Source organism: Poecilia formosa, unplaced genomic scaffold (assembly GCF_000485575.1).
Source record: "Poecilia formosa unplaced genomic scaffold, Poecilia_formosa-5.1.2 Scaffold157, whole genome shotgun sequence".
Lineage (NCBI taxonomy): Eukaryota > Metazoa > Chordata > Actinopteri > Cyprinodontiformes > Poeciliidae > Poecilia > Poecilia formosa.
In genome coordinates this window covers 1,046,474-1,065,920 of record NW_006800096.1, presented here as the reverse complement: position 1 = coordinate 1,065,920, position 19,447 = coordinate 1,046,474, and the positions used below count along the sequence as shown (strand labels likewise).

General features: G+C 38.7%; 1 protein-coding gene across 1 annotated transcript in view; it reads right to left on the bottom strand.

Moving 5' to 3' along the window:
• LOC103146371 (ATP-binding cassette sub-family A member 1) overlaps positions 1 to 19,447 on the bottom strand; it is a 209,605-nt gene that overhangs the window by 65,695 nt on the left and 124,463 nt on the right. Inside the window, exons 32-35 of the mRNA XM_016677511.1 lie at positions 18,434 to 18,532; positions 18,049 to 18,238; positions 7,548 to 7,642; positions 6,392 to 6,497 (exon numbers count right to left, since the gene is read on the bottom strand). Of these exons, the coding sequence (XP_016532997.1) occupies positions 6,392 to 6,497; positions 7,548 to 7,642; positions 18,049 to 18,238; positions 18,434 to 18,532 (490 nt within the window). The remainder of the gene's footprint in view (positions 1 to 6,391; positions 6,498 to 7,547; positions 7,643 to 18,048; positions 18,239 to 18,433; positions 18,533 to 19,447) is intronic.

Sequence of the window (19,447 nt, the reverse complement as noted above, 5' to 3'; positions counted from 1 at the left end):
ACTGTCCAAGGCACACAAGTGGGTGGGCATCTCTAGTCCTTGCATACCAGGTGAAAATTATCAGACTGCTTTCATGTCACTGGAGGTGAATCATCCATAATTTAAGTCCAATTGTTTGTTTTCATTGCTCATATACAGTTATTGGGGCCAGAGTCAGTGGTATTTGTCACTGTGGAGAAAAAGTCATATGCTTTCATCTGCTTGATGGGTGATAGCACAATGTGGATTCTCTGAGAATATTGTCGAAAAGCCACTGGGAGGATAACACCTGCTATTTGTTAGAGAACATAAGGAAAACAATGCATTATGAGGATTCAGAAAAAAAACCCCAGCAAAACTGTCAAGAATACAGTTGTGGAGAAGGTTATATTTACAAAATAATAGTTTTGAACATCTGAAGCACACTGCTCAATCTATCATCTGACCATGGACAGAGTTAGGCAAACTGTAACCCAGTGCTTCTCAATTCCAGTCCTCAGCCCCCCCTGCTGTGCATGTTTTGGATGTGCCTCTATACCAGAACAGCTGATTCAAATGATTGCATGACATCTTCTGCAGCCATCAAGTACTGCAGAAGCCTGTTAATCATCCAAAGATTCAATCCAGGTGTGCGGCAGAAGGGAAACACCTAAAACATGCAGGGCAGGGGGGCGTGAGGACCGGAATTGAGAAACACTGCTGTAACACAACCATGAAGTGGCTGTCAACCCAAATGACAAGTTGGGACAGAGGAGTATTACTCAGTAAAACAGCCAACAGTCTAAGACAACTTAGGAGATGGAGAGACCAACAACAGAGGAGGCAACATGACTCCCTAGGACAATTATTAAAGGGAATCCAAATTAAGAGCACTTCAGTGCGTCACATTGATAGGTGTACATTTCATATTCAGTGAAAGGATTTAGATCTAACCGTATTCACGTAGTAGAATATCCCAGTTATAGTCAAATTTGTGGCCAGATTTGAAAGTCATGTTCACTTTCCAAAGAAGAATGGGCAAAAATTTCAGCCCCTATAAGTGCAAAGCCGGTAAAAGGCCTTCTATGTGTATTTGCAGCAAATGGTTGTTCAATAAAGTATTTAACTAAGGGGGCTAAAGAATATACAGATCACAATTTTTAGGTTTTTATTTGTACAGAATTTTGAAAACCCTATTTTGTTTTTGTTCCACGTCATATTTACGTTCTCCTCTGTTTTACCATAAAAGAGAAAATTCAAATGAAACACACTGGAATTAGCGGTTGCAATGTCACAAAAAACGTGAATACGTTTAAAGGCAATGAGTTATTTTACAGAGCGCTACAACTGTTTAATGACCTCATGTAATCAATCATGCAAGAAAGACAATTAAATAGGATAATAAACACTTTTCAAAGTGGTGAGGAGATGCAAATGTTGGAGGGAGAGCAGACCGGACAGGTTGCATTAAAAGCTGCTGCCCTCCACTTGCCCATCATGTGAAATGAGCCTTGAGATGAGGGCGCGAGATGATGGGCGTCCGATTTTCAGAAGTGGCATGCTGACACCACGCTGTTGAGCCCAGCCGCGAGAGTGCTGAAGACATTACATGTGTGATATAAATGCAAATGGACCTCCTGTTGGACCATCAGAAGCAAACGAAAGGAGCGGGGAAAAAGAGGTTGTGTGCGTGCGTGTGTCGGTGGGTTGCAGGGGGGAAGTGTATGCAGCATCAGAGAAGTCTGAGGAGGTAAAGTGTCAGTGACAACTGGTGTGGGAGGTGGGAGGTGGGAAAAAAATAAGAGGAGAGAAATCAAGAAAGACATCCCAAGAATGCAGGAGTGTGCTCAGGTGCAAATTCTTGTCTGCGCTGACACGGCGGCAATGGAAAGGAGAGCAGTGGACAACAAAGAGACATCTCCAGCTCCAGAGACAGTTACAAGGGGCTTATTTCTCTCCATTCTACAATCGTTCAGTCTCAAAAACCTATAACGCACAGTGGCATTCTCAGAAGTGCAATACTTTGTCTATTCAGAGCATTTCTTGTCCTCCTTTCGAATCATTCTGCTTGCATGGCTTAACAAAATGTTTACACATCATTTCAGTAAGGCAGCATGAACTCATCATCTTCCTCTGTATCAGTGTTGTGGGGGAGTGGGGCAGGGGGGGAAAGAAAGCGGGACAAGGGAAGAGCTCCGAAATCTCTGCTGACAGAAATATTTGTTGAATAACATTCTCTCTGTTCCAAGTCTATTCATGCACGGGGCCGAGAACAAGACTCCTACGCTTGTCTGTGATGCATCCCACAGCAACAACCAAAGGAAATCTTCTTTTTGTGTGTGTGTGTTTCGCTTTTTCTCTCCACTCTGGGATGAATCGTGCCAAGCAGGAAAGAAGAGGCTCCAGTTGGGAGAATTCCCGAGGATTAGCGGCAACTGAAACAAGATGAGAAGTGGGCCAGTAGCTGCCTGAGTCTAATCCTCGACAAACTCCTTCCTGCTCAACAACAATGACAAGGCTAGTTTGGCCCGAAGACCCCAGTCAGTGCCGGGGTTCACGACACACCGCTGAAGTGTGCGAGGGAAGTCTTTTTGACCGTTTCACTGGTCAAATTGCCTGTTTGGCAGTTTTCATGTGTGTGTGTGTTTACGTTGCAGTTGTCCCCTTACTCAGCAAATGGCGTTCAAATTTTTTCATACATTCTCATTCCACATATTGGTAACCAAAAGCCCGTTGTGACAGTGGCTCAACGAGGACTGGAGTTGAAAACACCTGGTCCAAATTGTCTGTTCATGTCTAGGGTTCAAGCTGAATATTTCTGATGTAGAAAGTAAAGTTGTTTGAGAATGTACAGTGTCACTTGCCATCAAACACCAATGTACATAATTTTTAAAACCCATATCAGACCCTTTTCCAGTCAGGAACAAACTAAAGACTACTAGGTTAAGATAACAGCAACACCCTTTAGTGTGGATTCTGTTACTGTGTGAAGAAAACTGAAAATTTGCTCTTGCTCTCTTCAGTATCAATGTGGTCTTTAAAGATGAAGGGTGCAGAAGAACAAAGAGGCAATTTAATAGGAAAGTATTTTCTATTTAATCTCTGGGAGGAAGGTTTATTGGGGTAAAATTACACTTTTTAATGTTTTTTTTTTCTTTCTATAATATCTGTCTACCACAAAACCTGGTGAATTTGTAAAAGTCAGATTAAAAATTCACACAGATTATTGTTTTAGCACACCTAACCACACTGATTGCTAAGGTATAATTCAACATGTCCACTTCACAACACAATCTTTGTTTTCCGAATTACTTAAAAATCACTAATCTTGCTTATTTACACCAAAAGTTCTCTTTCCATGTGAAAATGAGATGCAAATACAAAATATGCGACATGTTTTGTGTGGACAGATGCATTTCTGATTTGAGAGTTTTTGGAAAACATGTAGTGAAACCTGCTAAAAGTGTTTTGACGTTATGGCATAATGTCAAAAGTGTTGTGACGTTATGCCAGCTTTGGCATCATAAGCATGTCAAAGCTGGCAGTGTATGTGTCGCGTTTTTGCGTCTATGTCCTCACCGTTACAAGATGTTGTATAGTTTTCCCACAAATAATATTCATATGTTTTGCATTCTGATAGATTTAAAATAGTTGAGGCGGCAGGTGAAGATTTAATCTCATATAATACAGCAAAAATTAATGTACAAAATCCGAATTGTGTCATAAAGTCAAAAATCAAAATCTGAAATTTTAACACAAAAACAGAAAAGAAATGTGTGTCCTAACAGAAAATTCTTATTTGGGTGTTCAAGAGACTTTCACATTAAATTGAGGTTTTAGAAGGTTACAATTATTAAGTGCAAAATAGTTAACTGATTAAAAATGAATCAACTACGCTCATGCGAAATTGGTTTGAGTGGATGAAAACAGAGCACAAAAAAGCCAAATGAAAACGCGCAAAGAGAAAAATTGAGTATGATTTAGGAAATGGGTAAATTAATTTGAAGCAATTTTTGTGGTACGTATTTAGGATTACTTCTATTGCATTAATTAAGTATTTACAAGGCCCCCAAAGTAGCATTTAAAACCACCTGGTCATCTATTATTTCCTCCTATATACAGAAATAAAGCTACAGTAAGCAGATATATAAATAAGCAGACATAACCACAGGTAGAAAGGAGTCAAAGATTATTAAATGAACAGATTCAGTGAGGAAAACTTCCTTCAACGGTTAACAGAAGCATTTCAGGAAACAGTCGCACTCTCACATCATCCAAATACTGTGTGTGCTTTTTTTTTTTTTCCCTTCTTGGCCTAATTATGAAATTTTCAGCACTTAGGGTTTCTGTTTCTTACTGTTCCCAATGCATCCCGCTGCACATAATTCCATTTCTACCTGCTGGATACAGAAAATGCAATTAAGCCAAAATTTAAATGCCCACTTCCCAGTCGGAACTGACAAAGTACAAAAAAAAAAAAAAAAGTGCTACTTCCAGTTACCGTTTCACATTGCAAACCTGCCAAGAAGCAGCAGAAAGCCAGACATTTCCCAAGGACAGTGTTACATGTTTTTTTTTTTTGTTTTGTTTTGTTTTGTTTTTTATATCAAGGACAGCAATGCTAGGACAGTTAATGCCCAGCCATTAAGGGCTACATCATTTCTGCTGCTCAAATTAAAGTCACATTAGCATCGAGATCCCGGAGACGCAGGGGGGTAAACACGGGCGAGGATGATGCTGGGGTTGCCCGAAGCCAAAGCAGCCTGCTGATCTTAGAGTAGTTAGAATGTCCACAAATTTGAAATGTTAATGAGTTTATTTGCGGGAGACGAACAAAGAGAGAAAATTAAAAAAAAAAAAAGAGGGAGACAACTGGGCTTGGCATGGAGTTCTAGAAAAACTGCCCCCGAGGCCATAAATACTTTAGCTTGACTATAAAACTATTCACATGAGATAAACTGACTGAGTTTAAGATTATAAATACAAACGACATAAAAACCATGTGCGAGTTAAAGACCTTAAAGGATTCTGAGCATGAATTGTTTTAAACATGAAGCTTCTTAACTTCTTGGTCTATTTAAAGTACCACACAGCTGTGGTCTGTTGCCATGGACACTCAAAGACAGATGTGAGGAGTGTTGGTCTTTGCCCCTCTTTTTTATTATTCCTTCTAATTGTTCTGCAACTCATCAAGGTCTACACACTACAAAAATTAAGAGCCACCGTCAACACAACACAGGCAAAAAAAAAGGAAAAAACTAAATAAAGAAAGCGATGTTTAAATGTGAGAGCTGCAGCCTTGATGTCAATGCTGAGACGTCGCTGCGCCTATAAGAACTCATTTAAAAGCCAAGTCCTGAATCGAAACTTGTCTCTTTATTTATTGCTTCAATAAATAAAACTTAATATGATTTCATTTATTTATTCTTTTCATATTCTTTTTGGAGCTTACATGTAGGGTTATTTTCTTCTGTGCAAAATTTTACTTTGTGACAGGCTAATCTATTTAACAAAATACGTCTGAGCAATCGTTTAATGAAGTTGTCCAAAAGACAAAACACGACAGTCTAGACTACAAATCTAAACAGTGATTTACAACGCCAAAAAAATTGAATTGTGTACCAACAATTTGAAAGGCGCATCAATTTTTTGTTTGTAAAATCACATAATTATGCACGTCTTTTTTGATCATTGGAAAAATCTTTATTTGCATTTTTAAATTTTATTTTATTCTTGTATGGGAATAAAGCGTCACAAAATTGCATCAACTAATATCTGGGCTAGATCCAGTCTCAGCTCTTTCAAAGTTGTGCACTGTATTTAGATCCGTCGCTCTTCAGTTACAGAAAATATAAAAACAGCAAAAGGGGCATGAATAGTTTTGCAAGACAGCAAAGGTTGGGCAAAGAACTGGGGGTATGAAGAGGCAATTTAACCTGACGTAAGAACAGTGCTAATGGTTGCATCTACTCATGATGGCCAGTTTTCAAACTATTTAGTTGTTTTGTTTTGTTTTTTGTTCTAAATACTTATAAGAACAACAAAATGTTTTAGTTTCCCAACCAATACTGTTCTGAGAATGATCAAACACAAACATTTCTAGTTATTTTCAGATGCAGTGTTCATATGTTTTCTTCAGCTGTCAAAATAATAAAAAAAATGTTCTTGTAACAAGCTGCAAACATCCAGACAACACACACATGTGGTGAGATATTAAAGATTGATAAGACTTGTTATTATTATTTGTTTAAAAAGAGATGACTTAAGCAGTCTGCTCTTGTTTTTTTGTAAATAAGCCTTTACAAAAGAGAATCCAGTCTCCACGAAAAAACTGTTGGCTTTCCAGAACTGCGGTGCTGTTTCAGAACCATGAGGCGTAGATACAAAGAAACCAACTGTGTAAGCCAATCTGGTGCAATCATTTATGACGTACCTGAGATGAGTTAAAAAGATTTTTCAAATCCCTGAAGACATCCTCAACCTCTGCCTCGGTCAGACGAACTTGTGAGTTGACTGCTCCCACAGAAATGCCTCCATACCTGCAATCACAGAGAAAAAAAACACACAAAAAAAAACAAGTGAAGACTGATTCATTTGGAGAAGAAGGCATATATATATTCACAACAGCAACACCAGGCGTGCCAAACGTCTGCATTGGTGATAATTTTGTCTTTACGTCATGAAATTTCCCATCACAAAACAATTTTGTCCACCTCCATTAAAAAAGGTACACACAAACTCAGCAGTGGGGTTTGTATTGTTTGGACAAATATGCACAATTTATTGACACAGAATTTTGCCCCCACCAAAAAAGACAAAAAAAAAGACATTAATGCAAGAAACTGAGGTTAGATCCATCTGCAACAAGAACAGGTCGAGGCAGCGTTTTACAATCCGATCACTCGAAATCACCTCTATCTGACACCTTTATGATCATCTGTCATTGTCCCCCTGATGTGACTTTATTTGTCAATGTAAACAATGTGAGGGTACTGTGATGTGCCTGATAAACACACCAACAATAGATGTTGCCTTATTTTGCACTTGGTTAAGCGCCTCTCCAAACAGCACATCGACATGGGGCCATAAAAAAAAAAAAAGAACCATATCACCAACAAAGTGATTATTCTTCCCGAGTCAAGCCATTACATAGACAGACAATATGACAATCATCAGAGACCATGGTGGAGGTTCTGTAAGTGTAATATATATTAATATATATACATGTAAAATATGGATTTATTTAAGGTTTTTTAAACATCCTTATGAGAGGTGGCGATACTCGTGGAGGGTACACAGAATGCAAAGGAACTACTAGAAACGCGGACAGCTTTGGAGTCATGATTAAACAAACGTCAAGCTAATTCCTTTCATTTCCATCACTGACAGTTGGCAGAAACTGTTTCCATACAGCAGAGTGACAGGTTAAGGAAAGTAAATCAAAGAGTGGCCCACAAGGATTTGTCAAAACATTTCAGCTGCAAAATCCATGAAGACGAGAAATGACAGCATGCAGGAATTTGGCTGGGTTTGTGGGAGAGAAAAAAAAAAAAGTGGTGCTACTAGAGTATAAAATAAATATGTGTTACCTTTTTTTTCCGGAGTCCTCAAAAGTCTTGATCAAGAAATCTGTCATGTTCCGTCCAGTTAAATCCAGCAGAGTTTCTGTTGTGTTTTGTACTCTCTGTCAAAGACAGCAAGCCAACAACTGTAAGCAACAATTTTAGACCCTTTTTCTTTCTACGCATGCTTTCAAAAGAACATCTGGTTATTAGGGAACATCATGGTACCCCTTTTTCATCAGCTTTACTCGTATTCAGCCAAGCTGTGTTTTTGATCAATGTGTATTTGCAGTAAAAACAGCTGCTTCCTACAGCTGCCTCAGAAGAATCACCTAAAATATGCTCTCTGCAGAGTTTTCGTCATCTTATGCAGGCTTCTCAGAGAGCATGTCACAATCCACAGGTGTTTGTGTTTATCATTACTGGGATTATTATTGTTAAAAACATCTTACTATGTTCAGTTTTTATCATCATCATTTGGGTTTTGCCATTCCAGTTCATTCTGTTGTGATTACTTTCTTAGTTTTTTTCCTGTATTTATTTATTCTTTTGGGCGTTATCTTTACTTTTGAATTGATTTTGTACATTCCTACGAGGCATCTTTTTTTGCTTTTGGTTTGTAGTCCTTTGAGTCTTAGTTCAGCTCCCTTGTGTACATTCATCTCCGTCCCTCAGTTTCCCGTCTTGAATCCTGCTACAGCTGTTTCTTATTTTGATTTTATCTTTTGGTTCCTTAGTCATTTTCCACCCTCTTCTCCCTGCTCTGATTTTAAAACAGAAGCGTATTTATTTCGTTGGTGCACAAGAAGCTGGTGACGCCGACAGTCGTGCTCCAGCAGCTTCCAGGTCATGATAAATTTGAGCCGGCATTTGTTCCTGAACATGCTAACCAACTTTTTTCAACAAAAAGGTGATAGTTTGGGTCAGACAATAGAAACCTGGACATAACCGGGTGTTGCAACAGAAAAATTACACCCAAAACTTTTCAGACAATGGAGGTCAATGTTAAACTTTGCTTGTAACTTATGTGTATGTGTATTTTTTTTTTACTTTTTGTGAATTTGAAAAAATCCAAAACATGTTTGTGTGTTGCAAAGATATTCCACCCCGAACAAATTAACCAGCTATTCATGGCGATGATGCGTTTGCGCACACATGTGTATAAACTTCAGATTAGAACAATGAGGACAATGTCTGAAAACAGAACTATGAATCGGTTTACATATTTATTTTTCGTCAATTCTGGCACAACATACCCTAAATCATTTGTATTCAGACCTGCTGTCACATCCTGTGAAGGGCTGCTCATCAAACATGTCTGAGCTGAAATAAACACTCGCCTGTGCATTACGATTCACCCAGCCTCTGTAAAATCAACAACAGTAAAAAGCAAGAATACTTAACAGGTGGCATGTGTTTACACTGCTGAGAAACACACTCTCAACTCTTATCATAATAGTCGATTAAGCTTGACTATGGGAAGCCTGGCTGAAATTGAGACCCCTGCCAAAAACTCAGAAAGCTGTGTCTAATGTCAAAGGACCTTAATTAGATGCCCCTCTGTGGATGAATGGGCACATTCAAACATCCAATTAGGAAGGGGTTCGATTCAGAGCTATGAATAAACTGCACCGTGTGCAGAGCGATGCTCAGTGGATGAACGCTGCCTCCACAGATGCAAGTGCAAAGCTTGTTCGCAGAGGTAACGCTAATTACTAAGCAGAGTTGTCCTTTATAAAGTTGGGTTTGGACCCCCAACTGTGATGCAATTTATCCACATGCCCCAGGTTACAAAAGGGGTTGATGAGTGAGCTTTACGTTCAAACAGTATGTTGTTTAATCGGTTACTGCTGTGCCAATTAGCCTTGGACGTATACTCATCTTTCTCACTTGGCATATAGAACTGCGTTTCAATTAAAGCTAGATTGCTACGTCGCCTTGAAAAAAGTGTTTATACCTCTTCGACTTTCACATCTCCTCTCAAAACAACCACAAAGTGTATTTGTAGCATTATGGGACCTTTTTCAACACATAAACACACATTTTGCACTGATTTCGTCACGACATTAGACTGAACTGAAAAAGAAAAATATTTATTACATAGATTATGCGCCAGAGTTCTTCAAAACCATGAAGGAGACATGACTCAGAAGCTATTATACAAAACTGCTTACTCAAATGTCATAGAAAAGATCAGTACATATCAAGAATTGGTTTTTAAAGTGATGACTTTTTTCTTACAGTTCAGAACTAAGTAAACTCTTGGAAATGAATGCATTCATAATGCCAGTGTTTCTGAAATAGACCATCACATAAATCTTATCTAGCCTGATTTTGATTTGGAACTGTGTCTTCTTTTAAAACAATGCGGGTTTGAAAATATAGGATGATCTGTCCTTACTGGCCACCAAATACCATTATGAACCTACATATAAGAAAGAAAACTCTTATGTTTTAACAAGAATGTGTTTTTTGCACCATAACCAACTGTCTTCTGAATTTCCAATGAGCGAAACCACCAAAAAACTTCTGACTGCGCCAAAGAAGCATCAATGCCTCAGAGTAACCTCTGCTAAAGCCAGCTAAATAAGCTTCTGTTTCAGATAGGATGCTTTTAAAACATGCTATGCACCACTCTCCTTGTGATTACTTTTGCAAGGCACTATAATTTTATACAAAAAAACATTGGTGGCCAAATTAAATTTGGACTGAAAAAGGCAAAAAAACAAAACTCAAATGAAAACACAGTTCTGCAGAAAACTGCAACGCAAATTTAAAAAAGTGAAGAAGAAAACAAGGAGGATAACTGAAATCAGAAGGCAAAGAAGAGACAAGAAGAGAAAACAGAGGAAGAAGAGAGTCCCATCTGGCTTATGAATCAGAGATAAGGTGGATGAACGGCACGACAACCTTGGCTTATCTCTGAACAAACATGCTTCTCTTTCTGAAAGCCACGGTACCGAGACACAAACATAAAAAAAAAACCTAAAGTAAGAGCTTCCACGATCCACTGTGGGTACAATGAGTTTAGACTGTGTGGGTCTAATTATTTTGGCCTTGGTCCACGTCGTCCATCAGAAAGACTGAAAGGGGGAACATTATGTGAGGATAATACCTGGGCTTCCATCAGCAAGGCTCTGTGTATTCAGCTTTCCGTTTAAGTCGTCTGTTCTCTGTGTGGCTTGACGGCCAAGGAAGCGAGTCGGGGTGAGGGAAATGTAAACCAAGAAGTAATCAAATCCGTTGAAGGAGCTGGCATAGTCAAGCACTGCAGAGATGCGTGAATGAGTTGTGTTCTTGGTGCTGGTTATGGCCACGCTCCCATTGAGGTAAAGCTGAAATTGAATTCTGTGTTTGTGAACTCTTTTTTTTTTAAATTAAACTTTTAAAGCTGTAGAGTCCCCCGTCTTACAAGTGCTGAACAGAATAATGATGCTGACAAGCCTGAGAGAAGCCTGGGTAAAAGCAAAAAACCCTTCAAACTTTTATAGCAAGTATTGCGTACTACTGCATGTTGGGATAGCGTTACTTCTTAGACATGAATGTCAATATGTCATTTGTTGAATGTCTGCGATCACAACCCCATAATCACTTAAAACCTAGCCCGATGTGGCTATCACATAATGACAAAGGACACACTATATTACAAACATGTAGTTCTAAAAAAAAAAACAATGTCGTTGTTGGAGACTTTGCACATGTGGTGATGGATTTTCATCAATACCCCTTATGTCACGTCTTGGAATAAATAAGAAAAAATGCTTTACTCCTCCAGATCACAAGTTTATGGCTTATAGGGTTCCTGTATATTTTCCAACTCAAGTTTTATAGAGGTGAAAAAAAGCACACACACAAAAAAAACATAGAATTTAACTGCTATGTTTAGGACCTGATCCCTGCAACCTGACCTCAAAGCAGCAAGAGATGATGCAATTACTTTTAACCTTACACTGCAAATATTCTACTACAAGTCTTCTGTTTTGGCACTGTTTTTGCCAAAGCAGTGCTAGTCACCATGCAGACCCATCTCCTTTATCTTCAAAAGAAATTATAAGTTCATGGCCGACCTGCGCAGCCTGACAGATGAGGAGGCCAAGCAGAGTATTCTGCCAGCTTCTAAATGATAATGACATCAATCGTAATGTAGGGAATATGTCGCCTTTATCAATTCCAGCGCATGCATGGCTGCCTGTTCGTCTGTGAAGGTTAAATATCACAGATGAACGAGAGTCAATACATCAGAACTGATAGCGGGCTTACTGTTGCTTGTCATTACCATGGAAACAATGTTTCCACACTACCTCCTGCGGTGTAGTATCCAGTATTGCCCCCCCCTCTCTTATTTTCTGTAGTTTCTCAAGGGCATGGTCTGAGGATTGGCAGGATAAAAGATAAAAAGAAGAAAAAAAGACCTAGTGTGGAGCTGGTGCACTTTGTCATGATTTATTCAACGGGAGAGTATTCCAGGTCAAAGGAAGTACATCCTCATGATATGCTCTACTTTCATGGGTGGTCTTTGCCATGGACTTGAATTAATTTAGAAGCCTTGACAGTGGATTATGGTGTACATATTTGCAGTGCAGTGATACGGTTTATCACCTTCCTATGTATTTTGAGTACCTTTATACATGTGCAATATGGTGTGTGTATACATTTAGTCATCTTGGGATTTTGACAATGGCGGCATGACAGTTACTGAATGAACTGTAACAGCTAAAGAGTAATACAGAATACAGAATATAAGCTCAACATATTGCACCCAAAAGCCAGAGCGAAGTCTAAGGGTGCATTCAGACCACTCCAGCTTAGTTCGCTTTCTCAAAAAAGTATGTCGCTCCATTAATAATGATAAAGGCGTAATAATGCAAGCACAGCCTCTCAAGGATCAATAAACACATTTCTAAAGAAAATTGAACACTGGAAAGTACAAAACATTTTACAAATGCGAAACAAATAAACAAATGGATTATGGAGTCTCTGCAAACAAAGTTGCCCTTCAAAATATACTCACCATTAGACTCAGACAAGGAAAATCAGGCACTACTGTCAGGTAGGACTTTTGTGTGAAAAAAAAAAAAGTGCAAACTTACAACAGTGTACTGGGGCGTCAAAAGTTTGCGCCGTTTGTCGAAATGCTTGCTTGTCAATGAAATTGAAGGGCAGAATCTCTTTAGCGATTAAGCAAACTTAGTGTGCACTACTTTGATTTTGGCCTTTTCATATTTTGTTTGTCGATTAAAAGAAATTAATTCTCGACTTCCGGTACGACGGAGATAGCCCTTTGGTTTTAGGTTGTTTATTTTTTATTTTCCAAGCTGGAAATCTGCAAGGCGTGATTATGCCTTGGTTGCAGATCCACGTTTGTTGTATTGCAGTCGACGCTGCTTCGCAACAAATGCAACATATCATGACACACAGGTTAAACGGTTCACCGCAGTCATTCAGCTTGAATTCAAAGTGCTCCCAAGCTGCAGCTGTCATGTTCTGCTTTTAAACCAGCCTGGCTTGTTCTTCCTCGCGGGGTTTTTTATGCTACACTCTGTGGTACGACACCATGAGCCTGGCAAGTGCCTGATGCAAGAGTTCACTCCTCGTTAAGGGCTTGACACACAGGGAGCGATAAAACAACAGCAACACGACAACGTCATAGCAACCGGGAGTGAATCCCAACACGCAGGAAGCGACGTCTCTCCCTCTCCATTCATTTCCTGCCATAGAGAAAAAAATGACTAGGATTTAAGGTATTCCTGATAACAGTGGTTTTAGAAACTGTTAAACCACAACAGTGTTAGTTGTGATGGAAACCTTGCATTTCTTGGGACAATATTTGCATATTGCCGACATTAAACTTGCAACAGCTCTTAGAAATAATAATAAAGAAAACCAGATCATCTGGTATATCATAAATAAAACTATCATGACTCAGCCATAACGCACAACTTGTACATTAAGTATATTTGTCACCGTGTTCGTCATGACTCATCAAGCAGCAGTTAGTCATCATGACAGAGCATTCTGGTGTTGTGTGTTACACTGTGCATATGACCCAACAGATCACGCTCGTTAAAGACGAAATAAAAATCTAACTGTGGAGAGTTGGCAGCACAGCTTTATCCACAGCTTAGAATCAATGCCTTAAGAGAAAAAGCTCTATTTCATCATAAGATCATGCTGAATCGCGGTCTCTCTACCATCCAAAAATCAGATACCATCACAAATCTTTTCCAGTTTCTGATGACGAAATACAAGCCTTGAAACTTGCCGGCTCACAGCGTGTCAAAATCTGACCTCTGCCAAATAGGTAAAGCACTGCATTTTCTACAAAAGGAATGTATTGAGGGCAGAGAAAGTGACATTTCGAGCACCTTCACACACAGTGTGTGATGACTGGCAATAATCCTTCTGCGTGATGGTAATTCGCTGTCCTCAAGGTTGTTTCCATGAAAAAAACGAGACGATTTAATTCTCTTTTACAGGATCGCAAATCGAGGAAATAAGTCGCCATGAATAAATAAGGAACAGTGCAAGTGGAGGTAACAAGACGAACGTTGTGGCCTTGATAAATGGCCTTCTTACTAGGGCTGACTACTGAAGCTGCCTTCCACTAATTGCATGCTGGGAAATGGCAGTACTCCTGTTAAGTTACAAAGAGGCAGGCATTTGAATAATGAGAGAGAAATTCGGGCAGAGACGCATCAAATGTTTTCCTCCCTCGGCTGAAAAGCAGAAAGAGAATGAAGAATACATCAAGATAATAATAAGAAAAAAAGATTTGAGGGAAAGACCTTGATGGCCCAGCAGGATACGAGATGGCAACAACGCTCTCATGTGCTAGGATTGCACATCAGAAGCTGGAAAAGGTTACGGAAAGGGCACTACTCCTGTTTGACTGGCTCAACAATCATCCTTTAACATGATTCCTGGACAGCTGCTCCTTTAAAAGCGCTCTGGATGGTCTTGTTACGGAGAAGTCGGCCATTTTTAGTCTCACGTGGCTCCGACAAAGGATTGGAAATCCATGTCAAGTGTGAAATAGCACATTACAGTACTTCATTATGATATAAGGAAGCTATAGGGGGTATTGGGTGAAACTAAGCAGTGAAATTAACAGTTTGAGGGAATATTAATAGATTTCCTGCTTGTTGGAAGGTACTGACTTTTTTGTCTTTCACAATGTTTTTTAATTTTTTTTTTTCATTTGTCCTTGCAACATGACAAAAAAAAAAAGCTAATTAATTCAGAGTGAAATACCATGGAACTGATTTCATGTAAAGTGTCTGCATTTTTTCCAACTCTTGTTTTTTTTTAATCCTATCGCATATATCATGATTTTATTTTATACTCATTCGTATGGCTCACAACAATAACATTCATATCTGTACTACGAGATGAAATTGTGCAAAAACGTATGCACTTTTAATTAATTGACCATGTATAGTATATGTTATTATATTATACGTTTTTTTTTTTTTTTTTGCTTTTGTTTGTTTGTAAATCTTTAACTTAGAAGTTATATATCCAAACTCAAAACACCAAAGGCTGTTGCCGACTCATTTGTAAGTTGAACTCAACCCAAATATCTATTTTAAAATCACGTGAATAACACTGACGTGGTGCTCGTCTTTATCTGCATGTTCTAGAGCAAACTTTCTACATAATGAACTTCAAATGAATAAAGATCTAACACAGCGACGTGAAAAAGTTATCTTCATCCGTTACGCCAGGATGGGATGCGTTAAAGGCTTTATGTATTATTCATTATGAATTTGCAAAAATAAATATATGGAGCACGGGAATCGTGCATATGTCGTCTGTAATATGAGCCCTTATTAATCTTTTTTCAGTGTTAAAGTCTAATTTGGTGCTATGTAAATTATCCGTTTCATGAATATACTAATGAAAACCTATCTGTTTTGTTTACCTACCAGGCAAACACCATTAATGCATCGGGGGGGTTTTTAAGTCAGGTTTGAGGAGTTGAGGTTAAAATAACCTCTTTTGATTTTATATGTTGCAGCACAAAAACAATCTGGTCAAAATGACGCATGAGCATCTATGCCTCAAAGACTTTTAAAGCAGCTCACCTCTCATCGAGGATTCAGACACATTTCTACATCAGCACATTTCACTGTATTGTTGTCTGGACTGGCTGCTGTGCCATTCTGATCATGACGCTCTTCACAGAAGAGTGAAAACTTGGTGGGAAAAGAAAACCACAAAATGAACATAAGATGCCCCCCACCCCCATCCGTTGCATCTACCGTGAACCACAGTCATTATTCTGCATACCATCTGCATTGTATTACATGTATTATTGCTCTAGGTATTTTATTCTTTTCTTGCACGTCTAATGTCCTGTTGATAGTCGTTTAATTGGTTCTACAAAAATAACAAAGGAGTTACGTCTAATCTAATATAACCATATGGTTGTAAGCTTAAGAGAAAACCAAACTGTGACCTAATGTGGGTGAGTCATGCCTGATCAAAAGGCATTTAGACTTAATATTATATCTCCACCCCCCGCCCCAAAAAAACAACAACAAAAATACCTGAGAAATATGGAAACACCACCACTGTCTCGTACTTAATGGAACATTTTCCTAGTTTTTAACGTTCAATTCCACACCTACCTTGCGCAACAGGATTTGCTGAAACACCTTCCCACTTCTAAAATCCGGTTATACCAAGGCTGCCCAGCAGCACACAATCCAAACTGTGTGGGCTACAGCTTATTTCCTAAGAGATCTTTCTAAAGCTTGTGAAAAGTTATTGGGGGAAAAAAACAAGAAAAAAAAAAACTTGACAGGTGGTATTTCAGCATCATAAGGATGCCTGTTAGGCTTTACAAGCAGTTGTGTAGAACAATATGCAAAAAGTAGTAAACCGTCTTATCCTGCAGCATGATTGTCAAATTATTACAGAAAGGCAATGCTCACTCCGGTTACCAATGAGATGTTTAAATCCAGTTCTCTTGCAATGCTGGTACATTCCACAAAACCAACATAAACAGACCAGATCGACCCTACAAAGAAAAATCCATCTACTTTCTCTCTCTCTCTTCCTCTAAACTTTAGATTTCTCATCATCAATGGCCAACAGCAGTGCAAATCATTTAGCTCTAAATGAAATCCCACTTGCTCTCCGCATCACGATTAGTTCAGCCAGCAGGTGGCTGCAGCTTGGCAGTGACGCGGCGTCCCAGAGTTGCCCATCGATCCCCCGCTTGGATCACTTCATTTCAGGTCAGACCGTGAAGCATTTGCCCGGGTTGCATTTTGTCCATGTCTGTTGTTGAAGTAATGGTCTATGAAGAATCGGTATCGACTTGCTGCGGGATGAAACCTGCTAAGTTCCCTGGACGTATGACGTGAGCAGAAAAAAAATAAAAAAGCCAGGTCTAGGCTGGCCATGCATTCAGTCAAACAGGTGTGCTAGACTTTTTTTTTTTTAAAGTTGTGACTGCATTGTCAAAGTGTTTATACCGCTTAGATGTCAGAGAAACATTTTTTAAGAGAAATTGATTGAGATCTTATATGATTGAATAACACGATGCAGTGCATATCTATGAGACGGAAGGAAAATGATGCATGGCTTTATTTTTTTTTATAGAGGAAAATCAGAAAAGTTTGATTACGTCTCTAATTCAATACTTTTCTTCCTTGAAGAAAAATAATTCCCACATTGTGAGACTGTCACCACCACATGTAACCATAGAGATGAGTTCAGAGTGATGTGTATTGCTTATTGTCCTCTGCATTTGGTGTAAAGCATGAAGTTTATGCTATAACTTTATCCCTGATGTCTGTTTGCTCATTAACTTTATTTGCCGAACATCTGAAGAATTACTCTCTGTAGGTCATTGGTTGTTTGAAACAGTCAGTGGGTCAAATACCATGCCACACTTTTCAGATTTGCTTCCACTTTACCAATATGTACTGTTGTCTTCATATCATATAAAACACCAAGGCGATACACTAAAGTTTGTGGGCTTAATGTGGGACAATTTTAAAGATCTTAAAGCTAATGCATATTTTGAAAGTTACTGTACTTGTTAATGTATATGACACCGCTAGGGTGAATTTTTATGTTAATTTTTTTAGTAAATATATAGAACTAGCTGAGTCGCCGACAATGAATCTCATGATATTTTTAGTTGGTCCCCGCTTTTATGCTTGACTGCAAGTTCCACAATAAAGAGCTAACACAGAAGTCTGATTTCCATTTTGCAATGCGATGCAAATTTCCTGTTGGTAAGTACCTTTACATCTTTGAATCAAAATGGTGCTGACTGGGACTTTCGGAGAGCATGCAAAAATGCCTCAATGATAAGCACTTTCATTGTACTGCACTGTCACTGATTTATTTGTCGTTTCTTATATTTAGACCCTTGCATTCCCTCGTCGCTCTGTGCCACTTATTTACTGTGCTGCTCGGCACACAGCGGCCCTGTCGTGGTAAAGGGACCTCGGAGGGTAACAGAGCGATTTATTGTAAGAAATAGCCCCGCTGCACAGAATGACAGACTAACCTGTGGCGGAGGGAGACCTCCCGCCCCGGGTGGACAGTCGGGTAACAAAATCGTCCGTTTAGGAGTGCTGCACTGGCAGGAAGGAGAAGGGTTAGCCATGCTCCAATTCCCGTTGAGGAAGATGTCTGTGATTGACTGATCCACAGATGGAGTGAACCAATCAGAGTAAGTCGGCGAACACGGTAAACCTCTGTAAGAAAATAGTGAGAGACTATTAAAATGTGGATTCCTTTCACAGCCACAGACCCCTACAAGTGAGGTTTGTATAAATAAAGTGTTAATGTTATCAGTATTGTAGGTATTTTACAACTCTCAGACACTGATCTTTTTTCTTTTTTTTTAAATTAATTTATGATTGTTAGCTGAAAAAGTCCAGAATACTTACGGTATCGGATCTCCATGCATACAACGTGTCCCAAAACCAGGGTTGTTCAATAAAGTTTCTGTCACCTTTGACACCTCCAAATTTTCAGGCATGTCATTGCTGTGCATGTTAGAAATGGATACAAAATTAAAATACAACATTTACAACAGACAATGTTTTTGTATTCCACAGTCTGTCTGCAGGTCAAATGCAAAAACCTCACCGTTCTGTTCATTTAAAGTCTGAAAAGAACCTTATAAGTTAAACAAATATATGAAACAAAAATCACATCTTTTCTATTTTTAGACTAAACAATATTTTAAATTTACATTTTTGACAATACAGTAAAAATTAAAATGTTCAAACCAGATCTCATTAAGCACCATTCCCTGCCACAATAAGAAATATGTATTGATAAGGACCTGCCACACTGAACAGTAAAGTGCCACTAAGTTTAGTTGTGAAACTGAAGCTTGCAGATTTCTACTTACTCACCAAGGAAGTGTGTTTTTCCTAAAGGATGAAGCCTCACTTGTTTATCCTGATTGTTTTTTAAATGTGTAAAGAAATGTTCTAACTTTGGGCAGGGAGATGATGGCAACTATTGATCCGTAAGCCCAAAAATAATTGAAAAAGGAAAAATTCTGATGGAATTGGCTCCAGTTTCAATGGGGCCCTAAACAGAATTAGAAAGATAAAAAAAATGTGTAGATGGCACTGTTTTAATCAAGCTTTTAGCAACAATATAACATACTGTATTGAAAGCCGACCTTTACTGTGTCTCTGGTAACAAATGATGTGGAATATATTTGAAAATTGATTAGTTTCCTAACTTAAAAAGAACACTGAAGTTCATGCAACTGTACAACATCTAATATTGTGTGCTTAGAAATCCTAAAAATATGGAAAATGAAAAATACGATGGTGAGACATTGCATAGTCTTGGTAACAGTGCTGCATGCTACTAGGGAACAGCCTAAAGCTTTTAGAGCTTGTGTCTTTATAACTCTATTAAGTCCAGCTAATTGTAATCCT